The sequence below is a fragment of the Lonchura striata genome, chromosome 16 (assembly GCF_046129695.1).
Source record: "Lonchura striata isolate bLonStr1 chromosome 16, bLonStr1.mat, whole genome shotgun sequence".
NCBI lineage: Eukaryota > Metazoa > Chordata > Aves > Passeriformes > Estrildidae > Lonchura > Lonchura striata.
In genome coordinates, this window is record NC_134618.1 from 10,020,001 (window position 1) to 10,036,466 (window position 16,466).

The 16,466-nt window shown below is 42.9% G+C and overlaps 1 protein-coding gene across 1 annotated transcript in view; it reads right to left on the minus strand.

Annotated features, from left to right (window-relative positions):
• The window catches only part of TMC7 (transmembrane channel like 7), a 13,821-nt gene extending 995 nt beyond the window's left edge, over positions 1-12,826 (minus strand). Inside the window, exons 1-15 of the mRNA XM_077786857.1 lie at positions 12,685-12,826; positions 10,436-10,584; positions 9,923-10,090; positions 9,660-9,745; positions 9,005-9,150; positions 8,323-8,470; positions 6,706-6,876; positions 5,668-5,825; positions 4,686-4,803; positions 3,958-4,055; positions 3,455-3,638; positions 2,514-2,644; positions 2,089-2,244; positions 1,258-1,336; positions 1-120 (exon numbers count right to left, since the gene is read on the minus strand). The exon at positions 1-120 is cut by the window's left edge and continues 995 nt beyond it. Of these exons, the coding sequence (XP_077642983.1) occupies positions 61-120; positions 1,258-1,336; positions 2,089-2,244; positions 2,514-2,644; positions 3,455-3,638; positions 3,958-4,055; positions 4,686-4,803; positions 5,668-5,825; positions 6,706-6,876; positions 8,323-8,470; positions 9,005-9,150; positions 9,660-9,745; positions 9,923-10,090; positions 10,436-10,584; positions 12,685-12,707 (1,875 nt within the window). The 5' untranslated portion in view covers positions 12,708-12,826 and the 3' untranslated portion in view covers positions 1-60. The remainder of the gene's footprint in view (positions 121-1,257; positions 1,337-2,088; positions 2,245-2,513; positions 2,645-3,454; positions 3,639-3,957; positions 4,056-4,685; positions 4,804-5,667; positions 5,826-6,705; positions 6,877-8,322; positions 8,471-9,004; positions 9,151-9,659; positions 9,746-9,922; positions 10,091-10,435; positions 10,585-12,684) is intronic.
• Positions 12,827-16,466: the final 3,640 nt, after the last annotated feature.

Here is a 16,466-nt window from a genome sequence, read left to right on the forward strand (position 1 = left end):
GCTGTTATCTTCTTGTTCTGGGAGTTTCAGGAAGTCAAGTTCTTTTGGCTTGTGTGGTTTTCAAGGATATCTCTGAGCTTCTGCTATCTTTCTGATTAGGAACATCTTGTCACGACTCTCCTGGAAAGACAGAAGAACAAGAATGCTCCACATGAACAGTGTTAATACAAATCATCTACACCAGCTCATTTCTTCATTAGAAATAGGTGCACTCACCACATTGTACTCCCCCAGCTGCCTCAACTGTCTGAAAAACTTCAAGCTTACAATGACTTCATTTATCTCACCTCAGGTAACACATTAATAGTTCTGCATTGAGCCTAGTAGAAACATCTCACACACCTCACCATATAAAACTGTGCTTCCAGAAAGTTGAACAAAAGCAAGCAAGCAACAATAAAAAGCACAGGAGAATTTTCAGAATTCCCAGCTTTTTTCTAAACCCTTCAAAAAGCAGGAAGGCTTTTGTTCCTAAACACCTCACTCCTCAAAAATCTCCCCCCAGTAGTGTTTTACTGCACACAGGTTGTTAAATGCCATATCTAAAAGAAATATCAAGAAATGGGCTATTTAATAAGAAAGTGAGAAGTCTCACTGCTGAGGCTGAGTTCTGACTCCAGCAGTTTGTCAGATCACAGCACACAAATGCTGCCAAGCCTGGCTTTTGATGGCCACAAAGCAGCATTTCTGCACTGGCACTCTTCTCCAAAAGGCTGATTAGTGGTGACTTGTTCCACTTTCAGTACCTGCTCAAGCACTTCTGAGCCTACACTCAAGAACAAGACCAGAAAAGATGCAGTAGAAATACAGGCCTGAAGGGAAGGGTAGGGAGTCAGGTGTGTGTTTGTGAGGCCAGAGAAAGAAACAAAAGTGGAGGTTGTGCAAGATGGTGGAGAGGACAGGAAACACAGGATTGATGTTCTTCTTTGACAGAAAAAAAATAATGGAGATAAGTGGATTTAAACAAGGCAACAGATGAAAAACAGGGACACAGTTTCTCACGGGCATATCTCTTGCATGTGTGCTGCCTGATATAACCAGACCTTGTTGCAGTTGCAGCTGGTACCCAAGAAAATCAACTCCACTGAGAAATGCTTTGCTTATTTTTCCAGGGTATTTTGTAAAACATTCTTTACTGCCTGTTGCAAACACCAAATATCCAGGAGACTATGAAAACCAATATTCCTCTGCATGCCTCATTTCTGTACTCCTAAAGCTCTCTTTGTTGTGTCAGTAAAGTGTTGGGCCAGATCTTACCAAAACCAGTTGTTCTCTCAGCTGTTCAACCACTCGTTTGTGTGCTCGAGCCAAGGCAATAACATAGAACATTATGATGCTGTAAAAAACAAACAAAAAGGGAGGACTTGAGATTTCCTATGTGTGTAACAACAAGTTCAGTTCAGGAGAACACATAAATGTGTGCTATAAAAGGAAGGGCTGGGTGGAGTCCTAAATAGGCCACATGGTTTTGCAAGCATAGAAGTTTTAGATAGCATCAGGTAATAAGGCTCAAAAATTTGCAAACCATTTAGTTAAACTGAAATGCAAAAAACTCCATTTAAACTTAAGAAAACCACCCCTTTTGGAAGACTGACCAGACCCTGGAACAGTATTGTGGAGTCTCTGTATCTTTGGAGATACTAAAAAATTTAACTGGGGATGGTTCCTGCTCTACTTGACCCTGTTTTTAACAGGAGAATCGGGTTAGATTCTCTCTACAGATGACATCCAACCTTAAAAATTCTACACTGAATTTCATCTTATAGAATGACTGTTTTGAGAGTTTTGTTTTTTCAGACTAGGGTTTTTGGATGGAAGTTGTGATTAGAGGGCTTATAGTACTAATTTGCAGAGTATTCACAGTTAACATTATTGAGAAGGACACTGTTGAATATGGGATGTGCAAGGGGAACTGGAACAAAGCTGATGAGTATGAACACATGGGCAAAGACATAAGGGCTGAGGATTCACATGGGTTTTGATGCTTTTGACTGCAAATGGAAAATCTGGTCTAATAGATGCTTGGTATGAGCTCAGTAAGCAAGGAAATCCAGCTGCCTAAGTGAATCAAGTCTCCACAGTACTCACCAAAGGATCACAAAAAAAGGCACTGCAAAGGCTTCTGATGCAATGCCAAAAAGGATCTGCTGCAGACCTGTTGGAAACTGAAGTATTGTATCTGGAATAACTTCCCATGAAGTGTTATAATTCCTGAATGGCCCACATGCCTTGGAAGAGGGGATACTGTCAAAGAAGTAGAACAGAAAGATGTTACACCCAAATGTAAAAATAAAATAATCCAACACAAGCCCAGTACCAGTTTGGTGAATCAGTAAAAGTGTCCTATGTCTATAAAACTGTAATTTTTGTTTATATGAACTAAGCTATAAGTTTATGTGTTATACCCTATATATTTTATTCCATTAATCATTCTAAAGTGTTGTGTCTGCTTTTACAGAACTGACAAGCTTAGAACAAGTGTCAACTTCACAGAACTTAAAATTGTCACCTACCGTGCTATGCTGAATCCCAGAGGGATAAAAGCCAAGAGGAGCCCTATCAACAGCACCACCAGGAAGAAAAAGTTGGAGCTTGATGCCCTTATAGGCCTTGCTGCAGGTTTGCGTGTGTGTATCAAAACAATCTGAAGAGGGAAGGTGAGTAAAACTGTTACCAGTACATCTATACAGATATACATCCAAATATACTTCCCCAATCAACTGAATTTTCCATTCTCAACCATGCCACCAGCTACCACACAACCACATCCTTTGATGTGCATGGGCTGAGAAGATTGCTTCACATTTTGGTGTAAGTCAATGTCTCCTAATTTGTGTAAGAATTTGATCCAGAGGACCTCACACACTTGCACAGAGTCAACAGACGCAGGCATTTGGTGTACAATCCATGGCACTGCCATTGGCTTTGTTCTGCCACATCTTCACTGGATACATCCCCTCTTGCAAGACCTAAAGCATCAGCAAGAATTGGAGGCACAGAAGGAGCTGTGTGGTCACTGTGCAAAACTTCTGATAGTCAGAAATCACATGCACATCCAACCCAGCTTGGCTTTTCCATTTTGCTCCCAAATTTTTAGAAGTTTTGCAGAATTTTGTCCACATTCTAAGCCGTGTTGCTAGTAAGTAGATTTGCAGGAAGACTTTTGCAGGAAAGTCTTATAAATTAGTTTTGGTACATAAAAAGCTTTTCTTAAAAAAAGAAGGCAAATAATTTGAGAAGTTTTGGCTTTGTTTGATTTCAAAGCAAAATTCTGTCAGTTAAAAGCACAAAACCTTATTAAAAATGGAATATCACTGGCTCATTCCATCCACTGAATCCACAGGTGGTTTTAGGGTTTTTTGTTGGTTTTAGATCACCTGCATATTTATATGCCTGCATTACAAAAAAACAGAGAGATGCACTCAATTCTTTATCAAGCATGTGCCTCCATTACCTTTTTAACATAGAAGATGATGAAGTATTTTATAGTTGCTATTGCAGGGAGAAGTGGTGAAAAGAATGTTCCAATCCAGCAAATAGTCTGCCCATAAATGATTTCCAGGACATTGTCAGAAATTTCAAATTCCTTATGTCCAAACCACTGAACAAGCTTCCAAGAGCAATGAGTAACTAACAACCTGAAACCAAAGAATATTGTTAGTCCTAAAGTGAAATTGTAGAATTTAGATGCAGTCTAACACATTTGAAACACACACAACTTAGCATTTAAGCATTAGACAATGTAATAGAAAAGGTTTGAAGAAGAAAAGCTCTCAAATAGCAAAACCTATACAGCCATCTGAGGAGCAAACAGGTGCTCAAACCACCAGAAATATGTTTATGCTTTATTTTAAAACTAGGAATTTGGTTAGCAATATGGGGAATTTAAAGCAGAAAAAAGAAAATGTGTTTCATATGTCATTTGTAAAAATATGCTCAAAAAGCAGAGATACGTACTTTCTGGGGAAGTCCGCAAACAGGGCCACAGCAAGGATTACAATAAAATCAAATATCATCAGTTTGTACATTTCTTGCCCAACATCAGATTCCCAGCACTATAAAACAAGTCAGGAAAAACAGGATTAGCAGTCTAAATAAACAAGTGAAAAATCTGTCTATCACTAAAGCAATAACCATTTCAGTTAACACCATGAAAGTTCAAATGCTATTTAACGGCAATTTCTAAAATATTCAAGTGTTTTAAAGTTCCCATGCCAAGCTCTTAACTTTTTTTTTTTTGTTTGATTTTGGGGTTTTTGTGTGGGGTGGGGTGGGAGGGTGGGGGGGGGTGGCTGGGTGTGTTTAGTTTGGTTTTGGTGGTTGGGGTGGTTTTTTTTGGGTGGTTTTTTTTTTTTTCTTTTGAGGAAAACCCATTTGTCTTAATGCTGCAAAAGGCAGTAGCACAATGTGTCCAAAACACAGCTACCTCATACAATCCTCATGCAGACAGAAAGTCTGTGCTAAGGAATCATCTGCCACTGGACTAACTCTAATCAGACTTTTAGACAAGCAAATAACTGCAACAACTGTATTGGTTTGCACTGAGCAGTGGGAATTAACACCAGGTATAGCCTGAACGGCAACCCCAGGGCTCCTACTGAACACCTCTAGACAAGCAACTCTCATGGAAAACAAACCTCTGCTCACAAGCTCAGATGATTAAATACCAAGATAAATCTACTTACAGGATAGAGTTTGTAATTGTATCCACAGGGCTTACACTTGTCACTGCCACAGCCGGCGATCTGACTCCACAGTGAGAACAAGAGAACGCCAATATTGGCCAACCGCACGAAGACACACCTGGAAGAAAGGCAAAACCTAACTCCAAACGTGCCAAAAAACAGTCATGTTAACACTTGGCTCACCTTGTACAGAGTCCAAGGAAGCCTTAAAACACAAAAGGGTCATGCAGACCTTTAACAGGGCAGCCAGCCAGACAATAAACACATTTCTTTCCTTAGTAGTAAGTTAAAATTCCTTTTGACCTTCCCAGCTGTAGGCTATAGTCCCTTGTTTCTTTTCTCAGTAGTGTTCCTAGATGAGTCATTTCATTTTCGAGGTTGCAGACCTCGATGCTGCAATGGGTGGCAATTCCCTCAGGTACAGTTCTGTGTGCAGCATTTCCATTTCATGTAGCTTCAGGCTTTCTGAGGCACTTGGCCAAATCACAGATACAAAGGATGGACTTGCAGAGCTCAGGTGCTTCAGCCCAGATTTTACTGCCTTAAACTGCTGAACATCAGCTCTTACATTGACACATCTTCTACCCCAAAACTTTTAACTTCTGCCTTGAGCAAAGATGTGCTTCAGTCACTGCTGTACACTCACTTTTGCTTATTTAGGGAACTGCTGCATGCAAAGCAGTGAATCCACAGCTCTGCAGCCACAAGTTCTCTACTGACTGTTTATTCAGGTTGAAGATGTCCAGACCACATAGCTAAATGGACCAAGCAAAAACTTGGACACGGAGATGATTGCACTGCATTGTCATCAAAACACATTGTTCCCACATTTAAAGTTTCCAATTAAACATTGGCAAAACAATGCCTCCTTGGTTTCCAGTGACCATTTCTCTACTTCCTGATGTTTCAATGTTAACAATACATATAGCATACCAAGAAGAAGTTGTTGAAACATCCAAGGACACAATAAAATCATCTTTACCTCAAGAGTGTCAGCTTGATTTCAAAGGCTGGTGTATAGTCTTCAAATCTGATCAGAAATGCAAAGATCAGAGGACCGATGAAGTTGGCCAGTGTGATCACCATGGAAGGCAAATACTGCACTAAGAGATTAACCTGGGAGTTTACATTGCCAGTGTCCTGCAGGAGAAGAGATGAGACAAACACAATACTCAGAGAAACACACCTTCCTGAGCGTGCTCTCTGCAGCTACACCAGCCTGCCTTGTCCAGGATTCAGGCAGCATCTTTTACTCCTTCTTCATCCTCCACCAACATTTGCACCAGGCAACATAAATGGAAAACCCAGGGCTGATTCTGAATACCTCAAGACAATCAAGTTTCATGGAAAATAAGTCGCTATCCTTTATATAAGCCTGATCACAGCTGTCTCTGCAGTTTGCTGCTACACACCCTTGCTTGCTTTCTCCTGCTCCTTTCACTAGGAGCTCCCTCCCCCTCCAGGTAATAGTATTTCTGTGCTTCCTCAAAGCTTCTGTTTAAAGAGGTTTAACTCACCAGTGTTTGTGTCTGACTGTTGCTAACCAGCACCAAGGCTACCAGGTTTTACAACTATTCCAAGAGCAGACACTTATCAATTTATTCTTACTGGTGCCAAGCAACTCCCCTGACTCTCCTACAATCCTGACAAGCTCCTCCAACTCATTAAGACAAGGTCAAGGTAACAACCCTTCTACTTAGAGGCCACAGTAAGTGAAGCTGTTCAGTGTTGTGCAGTCCTCTTCTCTGCCCTCAAACAATACCTCTGACATATCAACTCATTTAGTCCCCATTTCCTGCTTCTGTCTGTGCAATCCTGGCAGTTTACAGAAGTTCAGAGTTAGGTCCACATGAGCACTACTTTCCTTGTGAACAGCTAAGTCCATCACACCAGGAACTTACATGGGGGAGAGAAAAATGAAAGGTGCTATATTAAGATACTTGACTCTTTCACAATAGCTCCTCTTGCTGTAATCACCAGCCTTCACCAAATCTGTCCTAGTGTCATTTCTTATACTCACACTGGAGTTTTCTTGAGAGAAGACAGTTACTCTATAAATTGAGTAAAAACATCCTGATAAAATGGCAATGACAATTATATTTATAAATATTCTCAGAGTGTAGATGCGTAGCTTTTCTCCCATTTTCCTCTCAGCTATTTTTTGCTTCAGTTTTTCTTCCTGCAAGTCCGTCTACAAAGAAAAGGAAAAAGAGATGCAGTTTTTGGGTGCAGCATACAACACTTAACATTATGTCTTCTACCCTGAGAAGTGCAAATCTGTAGCCTGTCCTAGGAGAATCACTCCAGTGCCTGCCCAAGCACACAGAACAGTGTCTTTTCTTTGACAAAACAGGTCCATGCAGGAATGGAAGCCCCTGTGTGCTCAGCCTCCTTGAGCTGAGGGCTCTGTAGCCAAAAACACGTGTCCTGCAATCCTCTTCTCTCTACTGTATCAGCAATACATTTCCTTGAGGACAGACAGTTTGCCTATTTGTTGAGAGAGACTGATCTCAGCATGAAACTAAACTCTGAATGGGTAAACCAGTCATTCTTCCCATTACTTCTGCAGGTAAATAACCAGCCCTCACCACTATGGCTCAAAATTCCTCCTCTTTGTGAAGAAAAATTGGGCAATGACACTGAAAGAAGGAAGAAGAGTCTTGAGCAGCTTGTCATGTAAACTTGGCGTATTTCACCTTAACTGACATGAAGATACAGTATCTCCTGTGAAGGCAATTTAACCTGGGAAACCCACGTTAACACCCATATGAGTATATTTTCAGAGGAGTTATGTCCATCAAACAGTATTATTAAGGGGCTAGTTCTTCTAAGATGTGTATTCTGAAGGCAAAAGTGTAGCACGTGAAGGAGGTTCTGATTCTATGATGAAAATAGATTACTGTGAACTTCACTGGAGCAGAAAGCAATTCACTGTAATTTATGAAATCTGTAATTACCACTTTGTGGTTTGAAGTGGAATCATCTTCTCAAAGGTAATTTTTTCACTACACAAATCTCTGCTTCCAGTGTACAGAGAGCAAAAAGGTCCTTGTTTTACCACAAGAGCCTTTCAGACTCTTCAGAGCTTTCTGCTTTGGGAAATCTATAGCTGCATCAGCATTTTGTATGTGCATGTGTGCCAAAGACACCTACCTAGTGAGAACTTTTCAGTATCTCCTTACTGCAACAATACTCTCAAACAGTACAAAGAGCACCATCTAAATTTTATTTCTCCCTAGACTACTGCTTACTGCACTGCATGCTTAAAGCTCAGAACACTCCAACTGATCCCTGCAGGGTTTTGCCTGCAGCTGGGACAGATTTTCCTGTTGGACTATACAGAAACTAACACAGGAAGCAGGACTGGAGTGTGAGGAAGAGGCAGATAAGCAGCTGACAGGCTGGCCTGGGTCCCCAGCGGATGGGGGCAGTGCCAACAACATCTGTGCCAATTTCTCACGTTGCACCATGACTCCAGCTACCTAGAAAGCATGCAAGAGGATGTGGCCTGTACCCCCAAAACAAGCAACTTCAATCCTTCTTAACTTTATTCCCTTATCTGCAAAATTGCACCCATCTCTTTTTAGTCATCTAAGCTGAATGAAACCATAATCACAAAAAGGCAGAAGTTACTCACCTGGAGCTCGTATTGCAAGCTGCGATGTTTCAGCCGGGCTGCACTTGGATCTGTAATGCAGAAGTCCCAGCCTGCAAAGACTTTGTTACAATAACTCTGAAATGGATCTGCATCATGCACTAAGTTTTGCTTAAAGCCTTCCACAGACCTAGAGAGAAATTTGTGAGAAGATGTATTTTAGGCGCAGGAAAAACACACACAAGCAACCTGTCTGATCAAAGACTAAATGAGCCCCTCTGTAAGCAAACTGTCCCCTTTGCTTAGCACCAGCCAGTGTCTGGGACTCTTTCAGTGTGAGATTCTGCAGCAGCTGACGCTGACTGATACAGGTTATTCCTACCTGCACTTCACCACAGTCACACCTTCTCACCTCATCCAGGCCCAGCAAAGGAAACTGAGATGGCACAAATAAAACTCAACCAAAACCCCCTAAAAATCCTCCAAAAATTCAGTATAGTAGAGGAGCTTTTACTTATAGGTATGCATACATAGAAAACAATTTGAAGTATCAGTTTTTCATTTTTCCCAAGCACTCAAAAGGCTACTGTGGCTCAACATCCTCAGGCAAAGGCTCCACTTTTCCACATAAACAGCTCTAGAACACAGTATGTTCCCTTCAAGAAGGAGTACAATCTAAACTGTGCAACAAGTAACAGTAAATAAACAACACCAAAATGTTTACCTCTTTATTATCCAGAGAGAACTTAAGGTCAGGTAGGCAAATGTAGCCAGGAGGTATGCAAGTGGCAAGTTATAGCTCATGATACTGATCCATACAGCATCTATTGAGTAATAGCCATAAAACAAACTTGTCACTTCAAGGAATCCCTGTGAAAATGAAGTTGAAATAGAATTTGTAACAGCAGCAACAACTGCCCCATTAAATTGAACCTGACATTAAGCAATCATTTTGCAAATTTAAAATTAGGGCCCCCAGCAAGGTACAAGTCTGTAGCTTCTAAATACTCCCATTGCCTCTACCAAACTGTAGTGCAGGCACTGTGTGCTTAAAATCCCTCCCCTCTCCAGTCAAAGAGCTGCAGAACACAGACACTGGGACCGTACACAGAGAGCACAATAGGCAGTGTGCTCCAGAATAATAAAGGGTAGCAGCTGGGGAAGAGAGGCACAGGCTGCAGCACGTGGCCAGCCAGGCCTTGTGGTCGCTCAGTAAAGTCAGTCTGAAAACTGCCCTTCTCAGAGATAACCTACCCCAATGATGCATATGCCTTACCATTTTTCAAAATTATCAAAGCTTCATTCCACAAGTAATTTTTCTTTTCATTTTAGATGCTACATGAGACACTTAATTTAAAAAAACCCAACTAATTACTTACAGTGCCACTGAGCAAATCTTTGAGGTAAGTATAGAAGTAAACAAGTCCCTTATTACCACTAGGTTTATAAATGGTGCAGGTATCATCTGTCAAAAGAAAGGCATGAAAAGTCACTCAAATGGTAATGCCCACCAAACTGCAAGATCACATTAATTCAAACATGCCACTCTTATAAAAAGGCTTTCCTTTTTTTCTGGGAGGTGGAGAGGAAGCTGATGGAAAGGGGGAATCTTACAACAGCTGTACACAGAGAAGATGTTTACCTATGTTCTTTGGAGAAATGTAAGCAATGGTACTGTTGAATATTCCATATTTAGAAATTATGGTGGGAAGAGTAACAAAACTGAACATCAGGATAAAAATGATAAAGTTCAGCAAGACCAGAAAGCGCAGGAAGGAGAAGTAGGACTGGATGCCAGTACCAAATTTCCCTGGGAATAAAAGAAACATGTGCCAATAATTAACATGATAAAACCATTGAAAATACAGACAAAGCAGATTATAAAATAGTTTCACTGAACCAAAGAAACATTGTTAAAGCTAGTTTTAAGTACTACGGACTTTTAGCAATATAATGAAATGCAGGTTGGACATATTATTATTTTTCCAACATATTTCTTTCTACCATATAACGCATTTTACATTCAGCAATAATAAGGGAAGAAAGTAACTTCTTAAACACATGTAGTTATATCTGAAACTATGCTCACACAGGTAAAACTGCCAATAACAGAAGCAACTTCCCAGAGGAGAAATGGACATCAGAATAGAAATACCTTCTATGCTGTGAATATCATGTCGCCAAAGCACCAGGTAAGATGACAAGCCCTTGACTTCACCAAGTGCTTTTTTCAATGATTTACTGCTAGTTCTTCTCCATTTCTTCCATTTAGATAAATGTTCTGTATCAGCCTGCTGAAAGTCCCTAAGAAGCCAGAAATACAGTTACTGAGCACAAGAAATAATTTTTCTTTCTATGTAACAGGGCTTAGCAGGATGGAGCCTGCCCACAGCCTTCAGGGTAATAGCTACAGACACACAAGCTCTCCCCATCTGATCTTGCTCTAATGCTCTAAACTTAATTCAAATAGGGCAAGCTGTCTCATGAAAAACACTCACCTTTCTTGGAGAAAAAATTAATACAAAAAACCCCCCAAAACAAAACAAAATTGGTAATAACTTTTTGAAAAAGTTGCTGGAAAGTGACAATTCAATGAATTTGAGAAAATATTTTTTGCCAGCACCTCTGGGGATGCACTCTTCTAATGACATGTTGCAAAACACTGAAAATGTGTCACTGTAATTTTTAACCACTCACTTATGGATTTTCTTACTATATGAATACATTTGCATTTTAAAAATTGCTGCCTGGTCAGCAACAGCATCAAGGAGAATTCTGAGTGGTCAGAGTTTTCATTTTGTTATTTCTTTCAAGAAACCTTAATACCAGACAAAACTTCACAGAAACATAGTTTGAAAATGGACTTGTATGCAGCAAATTCTTTTCCAGCCTCGACACACTGAAGAAGGGCAGCAGTTAAGTAAGTACCCATGAGGACATGGTGCTGGGGTACCAAGGTTTCAGTTTTAAAAGACTTGTAGTCAACTCTACTCATGTGCCCAAGGGATGCACTGCCATGTGTGCTCTGTGCTGCCTGTTTCCTCATATTTCTATTCCAGCATTTTGGCAGGAAGTCAAATTAAACCTATACAAAGAATCAGGCAGCAGATGACCTCAGCTTTAAGAGCGAATACAGCTCCTCTCAAGAGATTTCATTCTGTGGAAACTACAGGCTGCAGTTTGCAGTGTTTTAACTCTGCAGAACTGTCTGGCCCATGCTTGGTTTGCATTTTAAATAGAGGCGTGGGCTGCATATTCATCTGAGCTACAGAAGTTGAGTGTTCAGCTCTCAGGACATTTATGCCAAGCACTTTGTGTTGGCAGTTGCTGCACAAATGCAGATCACCGATCTGCAGAAGCGCCAAGAAGCCCCACCAGAATCTCTCAGTGCTAACATGTGTAAACAAGCCTGGGACATTGCAAATCCACTCCTCCCTCCAGTTCCTTTTTCTTGAAGAGCTGAACTTTAGACACCCAACTTCAAATAAAATTCAGAGTATCGAGCACTTTCCTTTACCATGACCTAGATCTTCTACTGTTTCTTGTGTACAGGCCATAGAGTTAAACTCCAAGGTCAGGCTGTTTGCCACTGCTCTTGTAATAGTGTAGCTCTTGTTCTCCCTGGAGTACCAGACATTAATTGTACTTCCACCTCTCTTCTGGTTCATAACTACAACTACAGTGTACCTGATTTAAAGGTGCAGCTGCTGTTTGACAGCGCAAAACCACATCCTGTATCGTCGTCCTCAAAGCAGCTCTCAGCTCAGCAGTGAGACATGAGATAACAAGCACTGAAATTCAGGCGGGGCAAAGCAAGGTTTTTGCAATCCTCCCTCCAGGGGGTTACCACCAGGGGGGCATGAACAGCCCACAGGAAAGAGTCATTTAAAAAGGAATGGGCCGGGGGGGAGAAGATAAAAAGAAGCAAAGGGCCTGGGAAGTTTCCTATCAACTGTACAGAGAGCCCTGCATTGTGTAAGAGCAGCTAAGCAGACTCAAGAGCAGCAGCACTCGCATAGCAGCGAGAGGGTGCGGGGATGTGTGTGTGTTCATGCAGATAACACACAGCGACCCCTGAAAGCACAAAACCCTGAGGAAAAAACAAAAGAGTAACAAAAGACCAAAACAGAAAACATTGAGAAACCCATTTGTTTGCTACAGGTAATTGCCAGTTTTGACTAATTTCTTCCAATGCAACCTACTTCTGCCCCTAGTCAGCGACTCCCTCGTGCCAGCCAAGAGCACTCGGGCACCCTCTTGTCAGAATCACATGCCACAGGGTAAAACAGATACAGCCAAACCCAGTTCTGCTTCACCCTTCCAGCGCACCTGGGCTGTGTTTAGGAAAAAGTCATTAAAAGAAAAAAAAAAAAAAAGAAGAAGAAGAAACGCGTGAAGATTAACCTTATTCTCCTCTTCTCTGCCATGGATTTCGGGTGCTCTCTGGCAGGGCGATCAGCCAGTTCGCCTGTCTCCGCTCGGGCCGCGTCCCCGCGGCTGCCGGCGGCGCCCAGCAGGGCCGGCCGGCGCTCCTGGGTGCCCCCGCGGCGCCTCCGCGCCGACTGGCAGCTGGGCAGCTCCTGCAGGAAATGCACAGGTGCGGCGGCGTGCGGCTCCTCGGCAAGGACAGAGAGCCCTGCGAGGGAGAGACAGGGGCTGCGGGTCGGGGTCGGGCACCGGGACCCCGCAGCGCCGCGAGGGGCGAGGCGAGGGCAGCGCCGCTCGCTCCCTCCCGTGCCGTGCCTCCATCCCCCCGCCACCTGCGGGGCCGCCGGTGCTGCCGCCGCCCCGCCGGCCCCGGCTGCCCCGCGCCCTCACCGCCGCTGTCCCGCTGCCATGCCGGCCCCGCGGCGGCCCCCAGCCCGCTCATGTCCGCGGGGGAAGCCGGAGCCCCGCGCCGGTGCTGCCGTTTCCGGGCGCGGCGGGGCCGCGGGGCGGCGGTTGTCGGGCCGGGGCTGGAGGGCGGGGTGAGCCTGCCCCGGGGCCGCCTTCCCCCGGCCCACACCGGCCGGGGGCGCCCGCCGCCAGCAGGATCGCTTTTTGGGACATGAGAGTCTTTCTGTTCCTCTTACCCCAGGCTTGTTTTAAACTTGCCGTGACGATACACGGCTGGGTGTGAAGGCTCCTGCCGCCAGCCCGCCCTCTCCGCTAGAAGGGGCTCACGCACCCCAGGTGCGGGGCTGGGGTGTTCTGGCTGCTGGGCATCTCTCACCGACCTTTGGCTTGGAAATAACTTTAATTTCAATGTCTTCCGTCAGTATTAACTGCCCGTACTGATGTTGAGTGCTGTGAAAACTTACAAACTTCGATACCTTGTCAATTCTCGTTAGGTCACAAGCCCGAACTCACAGCTTGTTCTGTGACTGGGCGCAGTGGCGCAGGCTGCAGTGGAAGCAGCACAGCTTTACTCTTGAATGTGAAAACTTGGTGTGAACTGGAGCAAAAAGAGTCAGTAGATGCGGAACCTTTTTTCCCATCTGAGAGAGAGGGTGGGTTTTGTGTGAACTTGTAGTAAACGTCTCAGAGAGGCTTATTTATTGGAACAATTCTTGCCTTTTGTGTGAAAATAACAGTATATGTGACAAATAAAGAAATGAAACCTCCAGAAGTCTCAAAAGCCTTATATGGAGGGGAGAAAATTATTTCTAGCCTTTCTTTATTCTGCTGATATTGAAAAGATAACCAGATTTTTCTGAACATACTTCATGCACTTTCTGCAGTAGTTTTAAAAATAAGTCATTATGAGGCTTCAAAATGCTGAATCAGACACAAATGAGTATGCTTCTTCTGTTAGCTTTTGTTAGCTTCTGTTTCTTCTGTGTGTCATCAGCTCAGGTATGTAATTTTCAAATTGTTTTTCTAGCAACAATCTATGTTGGTAATCTATTTTCATAATAAAACCATAAAATGTCATTGATCAAAATAGAAGTTCTCAAAGTAATTTAGATGTACATGTTTGTAATCAGTGTTACCAGCAGAGGTGAAAGGTATATCTTGAGGGGAATTGTTGTGAAATACAGAGACGTGGAATTAAAGCACAGCAACTTCCTTATTGCACTGAATGACTTAAAAACCAACATAGAAACACACTGTGGAGGTGTTCTTGCCGTTGTGCTGGCAGGTTTGTCTTTGTGATGATCTCAAAGGTTTCTTCCAGCCTTGATGGTTCTGTGATTCTATAACTAATATGGATTTTTAGCTATTTTTGATGAGAACAACATATAACTTGCCCTCATCCTTCTGTATATCACTCTAGAGGCCTATCACTTTTTTCCTTTCTCCTTTTCAGAGAGCTCAGAGATTTCAGAGATCAGGATGGGTTTTGCCAGGTGGGATTTTTTGTATAGCGAAGGCTGATGCTGTGAGTGTGTCAGCAGGATTGGGGTGCTGGTGACAGAGCTGGACACCTCAGTGATACCCATTTGCACAGGTGATTGCTGTTCCTTGGTTGGGCACCACATTTCATGGGATTAATTTGAAAACTCCAGCTGATCATTCTGAAAACTCAGGGGATGGAAAATAAAACCTCTCAGCAGCACTCCTGAAAAATCTTTTAGTGTTGTTGAGCATTAGTGCTGAGCCTGTGATTCATGTGCTGGATAAGAATGTGCATTTGTACCCACTGTTACTGGTAGCTTGAAGCCACCCAAGCATGGGCTGTCTTTGTGTGGCCCTAAATAGGAATATTTATGGGGTAAAGCTGCCCTGGGGTGTCATCTGGGGTGGCAGTTTCACTTTTTTCTTTATGTTTCTTTTTTTACCATGAAAAATACAAAGAGGAAAGGTGAATAATAGACTTGAGGTTAAAGAGACTCTTTCTGAAACTCTGTGTTCTAGAGAAGCATTGTGTTAATGATCCCATGAGAACAAATTTAAATAAAGATCGGAGGAATTGAAACAAGATTGACTTCCCCAGGAATTTTGTGAGAACATTCTCTAACATTATTTTCTTTTCAGTTGAGAAAGCTTTTATGACACTTGGAAATGTTTCAATTAATTTTATGGATCACAGCAATCCCAGGTGGAAAAACAGGAAGACAGACATGCTGAGGAGGAAAGAATGGATGATTCTACCAGAGCACAACAGTCACATGCAGGGAATGCAGTAAGTTCCACTGGTACATCATTTATCCAGTGTTCCTTATCCACAAAAGCAGCAGCTCTCAGTCTGTGCTGAGCACGGAAGCCAGTGCCATATTCTGTTTCCCAGGATGCTGGAGATAGGTCTGTCACATTTAGTAACACCATCCATTCCTGGGACAATCTTTCTTTTGTATGGTTCCTCTTCCTAATGCCACAGCTCCAAAATCCTTCTAAGCATTCAGGAAAGTTCTGAGTGATTGCTTTAATTTTATGGGGATCTCCTGTTTGACCTGGTACCTTGTGTATGGCCTGTGCATGGTGCAGGCAGCTCTGGGTCAGTACAGGAGATCTGCAGACATGTCCTCTGTAGCCATGCCAGGAATGTTGCTTAGGGCAAAACCTAATCTTAAAGTAGCATTAGAAAACTTCACTTAAGTTTATGTAGAATGTGTCTGGTACAGGCTAAACACGTTTTACTGAGTTCAGGAGGTGGAAAAGCACTAGTCATTTGGTAAAAGTCAGCAGTTACACCAGCACAGCTTCTGAACACAGAGTGGACTGATTTATTTATTGCCAGTTGCCCACTGGCATTAGTCCACAGGCTGACAGGGGTATTTTTCATCTGTCTGCATTTTTAGTCTTGCTGACCAGAGAAGTTACTTAGGAATAGTTGGTAGAAGTTTTAAAATATGTGGCTTCCTGGGGAGATAAAATATGCCAAAATGGCATAAGAAGCTATATCAACACAGAAGCAACTGGGAGTCTATAATCTGTACAGGATTAGCAAAAAAGAAAAAGGCAGGCCACAGGTCTGGGACAGCAGAGCCAGTCTTTTCATTACCCTGTTTGCTGCTTTGTCTGTGCCCACCCCACTGGTGGCTGTTCAGCCCCTTGTTCAGTTTGAAGATGCTCCTGCTCCAAAACACTGGTCTTTGGGAAGGGCCTTGGGAATACCCTGGCAGTGCCTGCAGTGTGCTGGGGAATCCCTGAGTCCAGCTGCAGTGGAGTGAGTGAAGGTGAGGCAGGTATCCCTGCTTTGGGATAGAAATTCACGTCAGAAACACCACTGCAGCACTTTGTTGGCTTCTCTGTGTTGCACCCTG